Source organism: Martes martes (assembly GCF_963455335.1).
Source record: "Martes martes genome assembly, chromosome: 4".
NCBI lineage: Eukaryota > Metazoa > Chordata > Mammalia > Carnivora > Mustelidae > Martes > Martes martes.
In genome coordinates, this window is record NC_137891.1 from 96,595,128 (window position 1) to 96,607,687 (window position 12,560).

The following is a 12,560-nucleotide window of genomic DNA, read 5'->3' on the forward strand; positions in this document are numbered from 1 at the left end:
CTCTCTCTCTCTCTGACAAATAAATAAATAAATAAATAAATTATTTTTTAAAAAAATATTTTATTTATTTATTTGAGAGAGAGCGACAAGCAGGCAGAGGAGCAGAGGGAGAGGGACAAGCAGATCCCCTATTGAGCACAGAGCCCATTAGGGGGCTCAATTTCATGACTCTGAGATCATGACCTGAGCCAGGATCAAGAGTCAGATGCTTAACTAACTGAGCCACCCAGGTGCCCCTCAAACTGAATTTTTTAAATCTTATTTTTAAGTTTCTTCCCCAATTTACCTGTCCTTCCTTATTTCTGTATTTTGATTTATGGCTTTGTTAACATCTTCTCATCATTAATCTTTACTTCTGCCCTTCCCAGACTGCCAGCTCATGACCTTTGAATTGTCTTTCGGATCTAGACATCTACTCCATCCCCTCTGTCACTGACCCAGTGTATACCCTCACCACCTGCTCTTTAAAAAATTCTCATTATCATTGTAAAAGTAATGAATGCTTCTTAAGAAAGAAATCAAAACCTTCAGAAGTTTATAAAATAAAAAATCCAATTCTTTCTCTCCCAATTCTACTTCTCTCACGTAACCACTGTTTCTGTTTGGTTTGTATTATTGCCAGACACTTTCTATGCATTTCTAAACATATAGTAAAGATGTGGAAATAATCTCAAATACTTTCCATCTTTTGCTTGGATGATTAAAACATCTTTCTCAGTAGTCTCCCTGCCTAATCCCATCTCCACACTGGCCATTGCCAGAGTTGTCTACCTAAATAGCAAAGTTGCTCTGCTTAAAGAGCTCTCCTTGTTCCCTATCACCTATCCGATCCGGACCAACCCCTTGGTATTGCATATACAGAAACCCTTCACAGTCTGGGCCTGACATTTGTCCCTAACCTCACTCCTTGCCACTTCTGCTTTGTTCCTTATCTCATTATTCCCTGGATTGGTCATGCCTCATCATGTCTCCTTACCTTTGCACATATGCCTACTCTCTTCTCTACAGGCAGGTTTCTACTCATTCTTCAGGATCCTGCTCATCTGTTGCCTGTTCTGCTGAGGTGTCTTTATGTCTTTATCATTTCTCCCAAAGCAGAGATAATGGCTCTCTTCTCCATTCCTCCAATGCCTTAATCATATCTTGGGTTTGGTTTGGTTTGGTTTTCGGTCTGTTTATATGTCTCTTCCTTAGTTCCCTAAAAAAGCAGAACTCTTGTTTTACATATCATTTTGTGTCTGAAACTCTGCTTGCACAGAACAGGCATTTAGTAAATGTTTGATAAACAGACATGTCTGTACTTTAGACTTATTTTGCTATAAAGACCTGTCTAAGTAAACAAAGTAAAATTTTAGATCCCATCACTTTTTGGAATTTTGAAGCCATTTTGCTTAATATTTTTATGAGTTTTTCTTAATGTTATTATTTTTGGCCTTTTAAGAATGGTAGTACAATTTTGGCGTGGCCTTATTTCTTATAAAATAACTCAGCTTTTAATGGAATACTATGTAACAATTAAAAATAATGAGCTAGATCTCCATAGAAATAAGAAGAGATGTACAAGATATATTGTGAAGTAAAAAGTGAGTTACATAAAAGTTTGATCCCGTTTTTAAGGATGTTATGTGTAAAGAAATCAAGACAAATATAAGTTAGATTATCCTTTTTTCTTTATTTTTTTGTTCTCCAAACTTTTAATTAAACCATTTATTTATTTTATTTTAGAGAGAGAGCGAGAGCATGAGAGCATGAGCAGGGGTAGGGGCAGAGGGAGAGATAGACCCTAAAGCAGACTCCAAGCTGAGTGTCGAGCCCAACGTGGGGCTCAGTCTCGCAACCCTGAGATCATGACCAGAGCTGAAACCAAGAGTCAGATGCTCAACTGACTGACCCACGTAGGTACTCATATTCTCCAATCTTTTAATATAGTATTTCTGCTGTATAATCCTGCACTGTTTAAATTTTTGTACACTAAGCATGTACTTTCAGAAGCAGAAAAATAAAAACCAAACCAAACCAACCACTCTTTAGTTTTCAGCCTTTCGTATTCTTATTCACAAAAAAATAAAGTCTAGATAGCAGAAGTTTGTTTTGTTTTGTTTTTAGTTTGCCCAGAGAGTTAAAAAAAATCCTTAAGTAAAAACTGAAATATAAGCATGAGTCTGTAGATGTTTTAGCTATATGTATCAGATCAGGTCAGTTAGGAAGTGTTTAAGTGCCTACTGTGTGAGTGTAGTGTGCCAGGTGCTGTAGTAGAATATGAAGGATGTGGTTTCTCTTGTGTAGTAACTTACAGCTTATGCTGAGTAGAAGAAATTCCTGAGTAGCAGTTTGTGAAGGAGATAAAATAAGTTATAGTCCTATAATTACCTATTTTAAAGATATTTTCTCTAAATTGAAAAATTTCCCTTATATTTTGAGGATGAAACTTTATTTCAGTGTTTTATTAGGAACTGAAACATAAGAATTATTTTGTTGTAAAGTCAGATTGGAAAGGACATTTGCTTGTAGGTGAGACATGATGAAAAAATAAGATAGCATAAGGAAGATTTTTTTTTTTAGTGATTAAATGGCAAACATTTTAAAATATAAACCCGTGAAGTCAGTTCCTAATAAAGATGCCATATGTGTTTGACTACTATCTAAATTGCCACTCAGATCATTAAACAGTGAAAATATAGATTTATAGTTGCTGTACAAAAAGGATTTTCTTGACATACTTAGTTGATATTTTCTCTTAAGTTTGACTGAATAATTGTTAACTGACTATCTTTGGCTTACCATTTGCTACCAAGGTAGGTTTGGTTTAAAGTTTCAGGATTCTAAAACTCATTGAAAATCGTTTGGGATATTTTGTCTCCTCTACCTGTAGAACGAAGCAGAATTTTAATAGAAAGGACTTGGTTTATGTATTTAAACAGTTTTCTTCTGAAAATGAGATACTCTTTTTATGATGGAGATTCCATTGTGATTGCCACTTTTTTTCTTTTTTCTTTTTTTTTTCTTTTTTTGCTTCCTACTGAAGAAGCTCTTAGTGCACTTGCTAAGAACATAAGGAGTCATGTCAGAGGTCAGCTATTTGAGTCCATTTTCCCACAGTTGCCTGGTGCGAGTGATCTTTTACTGTGTTTTAAAAAAATGGGCAAGGATTAGAGAGGATTAGAAAGAATATTACCCTCCTGAACATAGGCCTAAGGCACTAAGGGGAGAGAACCCAACCAGGCAGCAAATGGGCTTTGCTTGACCAGGACACAACCTCTGCTGCATTCCTTTAAGAAACTGAATGGGAAATGTTAAGTCCCCAAACTGGATTAGTAAATAATCTCATAGCTTGTGACATCTGCTAAAATAAATTGATGAGTAGACTGCATTCTTACACTTTGAGGAAAGAGCCAGAGACATCAAGATTAACTATTCTTTTTTTCTTTTTCCCCAGCTTTATTGGTATAGGAGTAAGAGTAATTAAAGATGAGCATTAAACTCAGTGAGTGCTAGAAAGGCACATTTCATAAAAAAGAAAAAAATTATTTTAGCTATATTAATACAATGCATACATATATATTGACTAATAAACTAAAGTTCAATTTTGAAACCACTCCACCTTTTTGTTTCTTCCTGCTTGTAGCAGTTTTACAAAGTGTTTCACAAATTTCAGCTCAAATTTATGTCGTTTATCTCCTTAGTTTGTGTAACCTGAGGAACTTAGAATTTAAAGTTTGAGAATATATAATTTACAACACTTCTTAGGAGTGTTTCTCTTTCTGTCTTTTATAATGGAAGTTAATGTGGTTTGGACCTTATGACACATAATTCGGTATCAAATTATGTAGAACCCGAGAGGTTGTTTCAGACCAGTCTAGTAGGGAAAAGGTACCCTGGTCTTAGTCTTTGGAGGAAGTATTTAGCTAACTAAATATTTTTTGAAAAGTTTTAAGTAGACCACTTTAATAGTAAAGATGATGTACAAGTGGTTAATTTTGCATCTTTCTTCATGTAATTAGTATATTTAATTAGACTGCTTTTGTTGTGGATTATAATATTAAGACAAATATTTTCTTTAAGAATTTAAGATATAATTTAATTTCATATGTGAATAAGAACTGATAGGCTATAACTTCTTTAACAGGCACACTAATTCCTTAAATGTATCTTGCTCTAAGCTTTCTTAACTTGTTTAAGTTGGCCTGTACTCCAGTCTGCTGTGTCTCCCCAACCTGCTGCCCGATCTGTTCACCTACGTTTTTACACATCATTTTAAATCAATTCAAATCCCAAATTCCATCAAGTGGTTTATTCTTAACTCCTAAATCATAATTAATACCTCCTAAATGTATAGTTACCGTATGACCCAGCACTTCCATTCCTAGGTATATACCCAAGAGAAATGAAAACATATGTTCACATAAAAACTTGTGCATGAATGTTTATTGCAGCATTATCCATAATAGCCAAAAGATGAAAACAACCAAATGTTCATCAAATAATGAATGGATAAATAAATGTGGTATATTCATATAATGGAATATTATTCAGCCATAAAAAGGAATGAGGTACTGGTATATGATATAAGATGGATGTCCCTTGAAAACATTATGAGCGAAAGAAACTGGTTAAAATAGACTATATATTATGTGATTCTCTTTGTATGAAATAGCCAGAACAGGCAAATTTACAGAGATGCAAAGTGGATTAGTGGTTGCTTAGGGGGAATGGGGATTAGAGGATAATAAAGAAGGAGGGTGGGATTCTTTTTGTGGTGATGAAAATGTTCTAAAATTGACTGTGGTAATGGTTGTACATATCTGTGAATATATTTAAAAACCATTGAGTGGTACACTTTTTTTGAGTTGTACACTTAATTGGGTGAATTGTAAAATATGAATTATATCTCAATAGCTATTATTAAAAAGCTAAAAAAAATAGTATCTTCTATCCAAATTTTTACATACACTGTTTATACCTCTAATAAAGCACTCAGCAGAGTCTTATTATAATTATTAACTTAAGAAATCTATCTTTCTCATTATATTAGGACGCTCCAGAGAATCTAGTGTTTCCTAACAAACATAGTGCTTTGCTCTCAGTAGATATTAATTTAATTGAACTTATTCACAATTAAGTTCCTCCATCTATAAAATGACAACGAGAGGAAAAAAGAATTGAATATCACCACAAAATATTGTTCCAAAATTGTATTTTATGATTTTTATATATAATTCTCTTTTGGAAAAATGGATATTTATTCTCACATTATTTCCTCAGCATGAGTTTCCATTACATATTTCCCAAGGTCATAAATAAGCCATTTATCCCTTATTTTTGACTTGAGGAATATTCTGATCTTTGGAATTGGCATATAGAAGCATTTTATATATACTTGTTATCAGTGTGACCCTCTTGTCATCTCAACAAGTTTAATGTTTGTTTTTTTTTTTAATTTTTTTTATTTTAATAAACATATAATGTATTTTTATCCCCAGGGGTACAGGTCTGTGAATCGTCTGGTTTACACATTTCACAGCACTCATCATAGCACATACCCTCCCCAATGTCCATTTCCCCACCACCCTCTCCCATCCCCCTTCCCCCCCGCAACCCTCAGTCTGTTTCTTGAGATTGAGTCTTTTATGGTTTGTCTCCCTCCCAATCCCATCTTTTCATTTTTTCTTTTCCTACCTCCCCCCAAACCCCCCCACCTTGCATCTCCACTTCCTCATATCAAAGAGATCATATGATAGTTATATTTCTCCGATTGACTTATTTCGCTAAGCATGATACCCTCTAGTTCCATCCACGTCGTCGCAAATGGCAAGATTTCATGTCTTTTGATGGCTGCATAGTATTCCATTGTGTATATATACCACATCTTCTTTATCCATTCATCTGTTGATGGACATCTAGGCGCTTTCCACAGTTTGGCTATTGTGGACATTGCTGCTATAAACATTCGGGTGCACGTGCCCCTTCGGAGCACCACGTTTGTATCTTTAGGATATATACCCAGGAGTGCAATTGCTGGGTCGTAGGGTAGCTCTATTTTCAGTTTTTTGAGGAACCTCCACACTGTTTTCCAGAGTGGTTGCACCAGCTTGCATTCCCACCAACAGTGTAGGAGGGTTCCCCTCTCTCCGCATCCTCGCCAGCATCTGTCATTTCTTGACTTGTTAATTTTAGCCATTCTGACTGGTGTGAGGTGGTATCTCATTGTGGTTTTGATTTGTATTTCCCTGATGCCGAGTGATGTGGAGCATTTTTTCATGTGTCTGTTGGCCATCTGGATGTCTTCCTTGCAGAAATGTCTGTTCATGTCCTCTGCCCATTTCTTGACTGGATTATTTGTTCTTTGGGTATTGAGTTTGATAAGCTCTTTATAGATTTTGGATACGAGCCCTTTATCTGATATGTCGTTTGCAAATATCTTCTCCCATTCTGTCAGTTGTCTTTTGGTTTTGTTAACTGTTTCCTTTGCTGTGCAAAAGCTTTTGATCTTGATGAAATCCCAATAGTTCATTTTTGCCCTTGCTTCTGTTGCCTTTGGTGATGTTCCTAGGAAGAAGTTGCTGCGGTGGAGGTCAAAGAGGTTGCTGCCTGCATTGTCCTCAAGGATTTTGATAGATTCCTTTCGCACATTGAGGTCCTTCATCCACTTTGAGTCTATTTTCGTGTGTGGTGTAAGGAAATAGTCCAATTTCATTTTTCTGCATGTGGCTGTCCAATTTTCCCAGCACCATTTGTTGAAGAGGCTGTCTTTTTTCCATTGGATATTCTTTCCTGCTTTGTCGAAGATTAGTTGACCATAGAGTTGAGGGTCTATTTCTGGGCTCTCTATTCTGTTCCATTGGTCTATATGTCTGTTTTTGTGCCAGTACCATACTGTCTTGATGATGACAGCTTTGTAATAGAGCTTGAAGTCTGGAATTGTGATACCACCGACTTTGGCTTTCTTTTTCAATATTCCTTTGGCTATTCGAGGTCTTTTCTGGTTCCATATAAATTTTAGGATTATTTGTTCTATTTCTTTAAAAAAAATGGATGGGATTTTGATAGGGATTGCATTAAATGTGTAGATTGCTTTAGGTAAAATAGACATTTTCACAATATTTGTTCTTCCAATCCATGAGCATGGAATATTTTTCCATTTCTTTGTGTCTTCCTCAATTTCTTTCATGAGTACTTTATAGTTTTCTGAGTATAGATTCTTTGCCTCTTTGGTTAGATTTATTCCTAGGTATCTTATGGTTTTGGGTACGATTGTAAATGGGACTGACTCCTCAATTTCTCTTTCTTCTGTCTTGTTGTTAGTGTAAAGAAATGCGACTGATTTCTGTGCATTGACTTTATATCCTGACACTTTACTGAATTCCTGTATAAGTTCTAGCAGTTTTGGAGTGGAGCCTTTTGGGTTTTCCACATATAGTATCATATCATCTGCAAAGAGTGATAGTTTGACTTCTTCTTTGCCGATTTGGATGCCTTTAATTTCTTTTTGTTGTCTGATTGCTGAGGCTAGGACTTCTAGTACTATATTGAACAGCAGTGGTGATAACGGACATCCCTGCCGTGTTCCTGACCTTAGCGGAAAAGCTTTCAGTTTTTCTCCATTGAGAATGATATTTGCGGTGGGTTTTTCATAGATGGCTTTGATAATGTTGAGGTATGTGCCTTCTATCCCTACACTTTGAAGAGTTTTAATCAGGAAGGGATGCTGCACTTTGTCAAACGCTTTTTCAGCATCTATTGAGAGTATCATATGGTTCTTACTCTTTCTTTTATTAATGTATTGTATCACATTGATGGATTTGCGGATGTTGAACCAACCTTGCAGCCCTGGAATAAATCCCACTTGGTCGTGGTGAATAATCCTTTTAATGTACTGTTGGATCCTATTGGCCAGTATTTTGGTGAGAATTTTCGCATCTGTGTTCATCAAGGATATTGGTCTGTAATTCTCTTTTTTGGTGGGATCCTTGTCTGGTTTTGGGATCAAGGTGATGCTGGCCTCATAGAATGAGTTTGGAAGTTTTCCTTCCATTTCTATTTTTTGGAACAGTTTCAGGAGAATAGGAATTAATTCTTCTTTAAATGTTTGGTAGAATTCCCCTGGGAAGCCGTCTGGTCCTGGACTTTTGTTTGTTTGGAGATTTTTGATGACTGTTTCAATCTCCTTACTGGTTATGGGTCTGTTCAGGTTATCTATTTCTTCCTGGTTCAGTTGTGGTAGTTTATACATCTCTAGAAATGTATCCATTTCTTCCAGGTTGTCAAATTTGTTGCCATAGAGTTGCTCGTAGTATGTTCTTATAATTGTTTGTATTTCTTTGGTGTTGGTTGTGATCTCTCCTCTTTCATTCATGATTTTATTTATTTGCGTCCTTTCTCTTTTCTTTTTGATAAGTCTGGCCAGGGGCTTATCAATCTTATTAATTCTTTCAAAGAACCAGCTCCTAGTTTTGTTGATTTGTTCTATTGTTTTTTTAGTTTCTATTTCATTGATTTCTGCTCTGATCTTTATGATTTCTCTTCTCCTGCTGGGTTTAGGCTTTCTTTGTTGTTCTCTCTCCAGCTCCTTTAGGTGTAGGGTTAGGTTGTGTATTTGAGACCTTTCTTGTTTCTTGAGAAAGGCTTGCACTGCTATATATTTTCCTCTCAGGACTGCCTTTGTTGTGTCCCACAGATTTTGAACTGTTGTGTTTTCATTATCATTTGTTTCCATGAATTTTTTCAATTCTTCTTTAATTTCCTGGTTGACCCATTCATTTTTTAGAAGGATGCTGTTTAGTCTCCATGTATTTGCGTTCTTTCCAAATTTCCTCTTGTGATTGAGTTCGAGCTTCAGAGCATTGTGGTCTGAAAATATGCAGGGAATGATCTCGATCTTTTGGTACCGATTGAGACCTGATTTATGACCCAGGATGTGGTCTATTCTGGAGAATGTTCCATGTGCACTAGAGAAGAATGTATATTCTGTTGCTTTGGGATGGAATGTTCTGAATATATCTGTGATGTCCATCTGGTCCAGTGTGTCATTTAAGGCCTTTATTTCCTTGTTGATCTTTTGCTTAGATGATCTGTCCATTTCAGTGAGGGGAGTGTTAAAGTCCCCTGCTATTATTGTATTACTGTCGATGTATTTCTTTGATTTTGTTATTAATTGGTTTATATAGTTGGCTGCTCCCATGTTAGGGGCATAGATATTTAAGATTGTTAGATCTTCTTGTTGGACAGACCCTTTGAGTATGATATAGTGTCCTTCCTCATCTCTTATTATAGTCTTTGGCTTAAAATCTAATTGATCTGATATAAGGATTGCCACCCCAGCTTTCTTCTGATGTCCATTAGCATGGTACATTGTTTTCCACCCCCTCACTTTAAATCTGGAGGTGTCTTCGGGTCTAAAATGAGTTTCTTGTAGGCAGCATATGGATGGGTTTTGTTTTTTTATCCATTCTGATACCCTGTGTTTTTTGATTGGGGCATTTAGCCCATTAACATTCAGGGTAACTATTGAGAGATATGAATTTAGTGCCATTGTATTGCCTGTAAGATGATTGTTACTGTATATTGTTTCTGTTTCTTTCTGATCTACTACTTTTAGGGTCTCTCTTTGCTTAGAGGACCCCTTTCAATATTTCCTGTAGAGCTGGTTTGGTGTTTGCAAATTCTTTCAGCTTTTGTTTGTCCTGGAAGCTCTTTATCTCTCCTTCTATTTTCAATGATAGCCTAGCCGGATATAGTATTCTTGGCTGCATGTTTTTCTCGTTTAGTGCTCTGAATATATCATGCCAGTTCTTTCTGGCCTGCCAGGTCTCTGTGGATAGGTCCGCTGCCAATCTAATGTTTTTACCCTTGTATGTTACAGACTTCTTTTCCCGGGCTGCTTTCAGGATTTTCTCTTTGTCGCTAAGACTTGTAAATTTTACTATCAGGTGACGAGGTGTGGACCTATTTTTATTGATTTTGAGGGGCGTTCTTAGCATCTCCTGGATTTTGATGTTTGTTCCCTTTGCCATATTAGGGAAATTCTCTCCAATAATTGTCTCCAATATACCTTCTGCTCCCCTCTCTCTTTCTTCTTCTTCTGGAATCCCAATTATTCTAATGTTGTGTCGTCTTATGGTGTCACTTATCTCTCGAATCCTCTCCTCGTGTTCCAGTAGTTGTTTGTCTCTCTTTTGCTCAGCTTCTTTATTCTCTGTCATTTGGTCTTCTATGTCACTAATTCTTTCTTCTGCCTCATTTATCCTGGCAGTGAGAGCTTCCATTTTTGATTGCACCTCATGAATAGCTTTTTTGATTTCAACTTGGTTAGATTTTAGTTCTTTTATTTCTCCAGAAAGGGCTTTTATCTCTCCGGAGAGGGTTTCTCTAATATCTTCTATGCCTTTTTCGAGCCCGGCTAGAACCTTGAGAATTGTCATTCTGAACTCTAGATCTGTCATGCTACCTATGTCTGTATTGATTAGGTCTCCAGCCTTCGGTACGGCCTCTTGTTCTTTTTTTTGAGGTGAGTTTTTCCGCCTTGTCATTTTGTCCAGGTAGGATTTGCTTTCTCCTGCTGTGGAATTCCGCTGTTCTTGGTGACTGAAGTTGGTTTTGGATGGTTTCTTGTTGATCTTCTGGGGGAGGGGCCTGTTGTAGTGATTCTCAAGTGTCTTTGCCGCAGGCGGAATTGCACCGCCCTTGCCAGGGGCCGGGCTAAGTAATCCGCTCGGGTTCGCTTTCGGGAGCTTTTGTTCCCTGAGCGCTTTCCGTAGAGTTCCGGAGGACGGGAATGAAGATGGCGGCCTCCCAATCTCTCGGCCCAGAGGAGCCGAGAGCTTGGGGTTCCGCTCCTCAGTGCGCTCTCAGAGCAAAGCGCCCAATAGCCCCGCCTCCCTGGCTTGCGGTCGCGCCTCGAGGAAAGCAGTCAATTGTTGGAGCTGGAGAAAAGCGCCGGGTCGCTTTTGTCTCCGTGGCCTCCGGCCGCGCTCCGAGCCCACCCAGCCTGCGACCGGCACAGGGTAACCCCGGGCTTAGAGCTCACTCCTCGGCTTTGTCGCTATAGCCGGCTTCCCCGCTCTAATACCTGCGAGCTCTGCGGCACTCAGACACCCCCAGTCCTTCTGTGACCCCGCGGGTCCTGGGGTTATGCTGACCCCGCCTGGGTTTCCCCCCAGTTTAGCCTCTGGAGCGATGTCTCCCAGTGGAGCCGACTTTTAAAAGTCCCGATTTTGTGCTCCGTCGCTCCGCCGCTTGCCGGGTGCCGGCCCCTCCCCCCGGGGTCTATCTTCCCGTCGCTTTGGATTCACTTCTCCGCAGGTCCTACCTTTCAGAAAGTGATCGATTTTCTGTTTCTGGGATTGTTGCTCTTCTTCTCTTCGATTTCCCGTTGGATTTATAGGTGTTCACAATGGTTAGATAAGCTATCTAGCTGATCTCCTGCTACCCGATGTCGTCTCAGCCTGCTACTTCTCCGCCATCTTGACTCCTCTCCCTAATGTTTGTTTTTTAAAGCAAATTGACATTATAAAATTTGAATCTACATTTTTGTGGGATTTGAACTTAACATTGTTTAATTTTTCATTTTTCTGTGGTATGTGTTTGTGTTTATTATCTTTCTAGTACTTACTAGAGATGAAAAGTCTAATTTTACCTCCAGAACACATTCTGAAACGGGGTGATAGTGAAGCAATCGCCTATGCTTTCTTCCATCTTCAGCACTGGAAGAGAATAGAAGGTGCTCTTAATCTCCTACAGTGTACGTGGGAAGGCAGTAAGTATTCTTTTCCAAATGTACTACTAATCTCTCAGACTATTCATTGCATTCCCAAGCAGCCTTTTTAAATGAGATTGTCTGAGTTTCCCTATGTATTGTTCAGATTGCTTTCAAAGTGAACCCAGAGGTGTTTATTTGGTTTATTGGTAGGAGAAATACTTAATGTACTTACATTGATGCCACATTTAGGAAGAGCAAAATGAGAAACTGTTATAGTATTCTACCATATGTTCATTTAAATTATATATTTGTAAGGGAAAAAAATGAAAACTTACATTCCTTGATTTATAGGCTTTTTAATATGGTTGAGTTATTGTAATATTTTTTAAATTGGACTTTTGTTTTATTTTCTGATTTTACATCTTGAAACTATTTTCTTCACTAATATCAACTCTTGTTCTTTTTTAAAAATCTATTTTTTTATTGTGGTAAAATACACATAACATAAAAGTTACTATTTTAACGATTTTATTTATTTTTTTATTATTTTTTAAAGATTTTATTTTTAAGTAATCTCCACACCCAACGTGGGGCTCAAACTCACAACCCTGAGATCAAATTGTATACTCTGCCAACTGGGTCAGCCAGGCACCCCCATTTTAACAATTTGAAAATGTACAGTTCAGTGGCGTGTGTATATTCACATTGTTGTGCAACCATCACCATCATCTATCCCTAGATCTTTTTCATCATCCCAGTCTGAAAATTCTGTACCTATTAGACAGTAACTCCCCATTTTTTCCCTCCTCTCCAGCCCCTGGTAACCATTCTGCTTTCTGTTTCTGACTTTGACTAGTCTGGGTAT

General features: G+C 37.6%; 1 protein-coding gene across 2 annotated transcripts in view; it reads left to right on the top strand.

Annotated features, from left to right (window-relative positions):
- Positions 1-12,560, top strand: part of ST7L (suppression of tumorigenicity 7 like) — an 82,482-nt gene that overhangs the window by 41,747 nt on the left and 28,175 nt on the right. For both annotated transcript variants that reach the window (XM_080802369.1, XM_080802370.1), the window contains exon 12: positions 11,602-11,752. In XM_080802369.1, the coding sequence (XP_080658495.1) occupies positions 11,602-11,752 (151 nt within the window). The remainder of the gene's footprint in view (positions 1-11,601; positions 11,753-12,560) is intronic.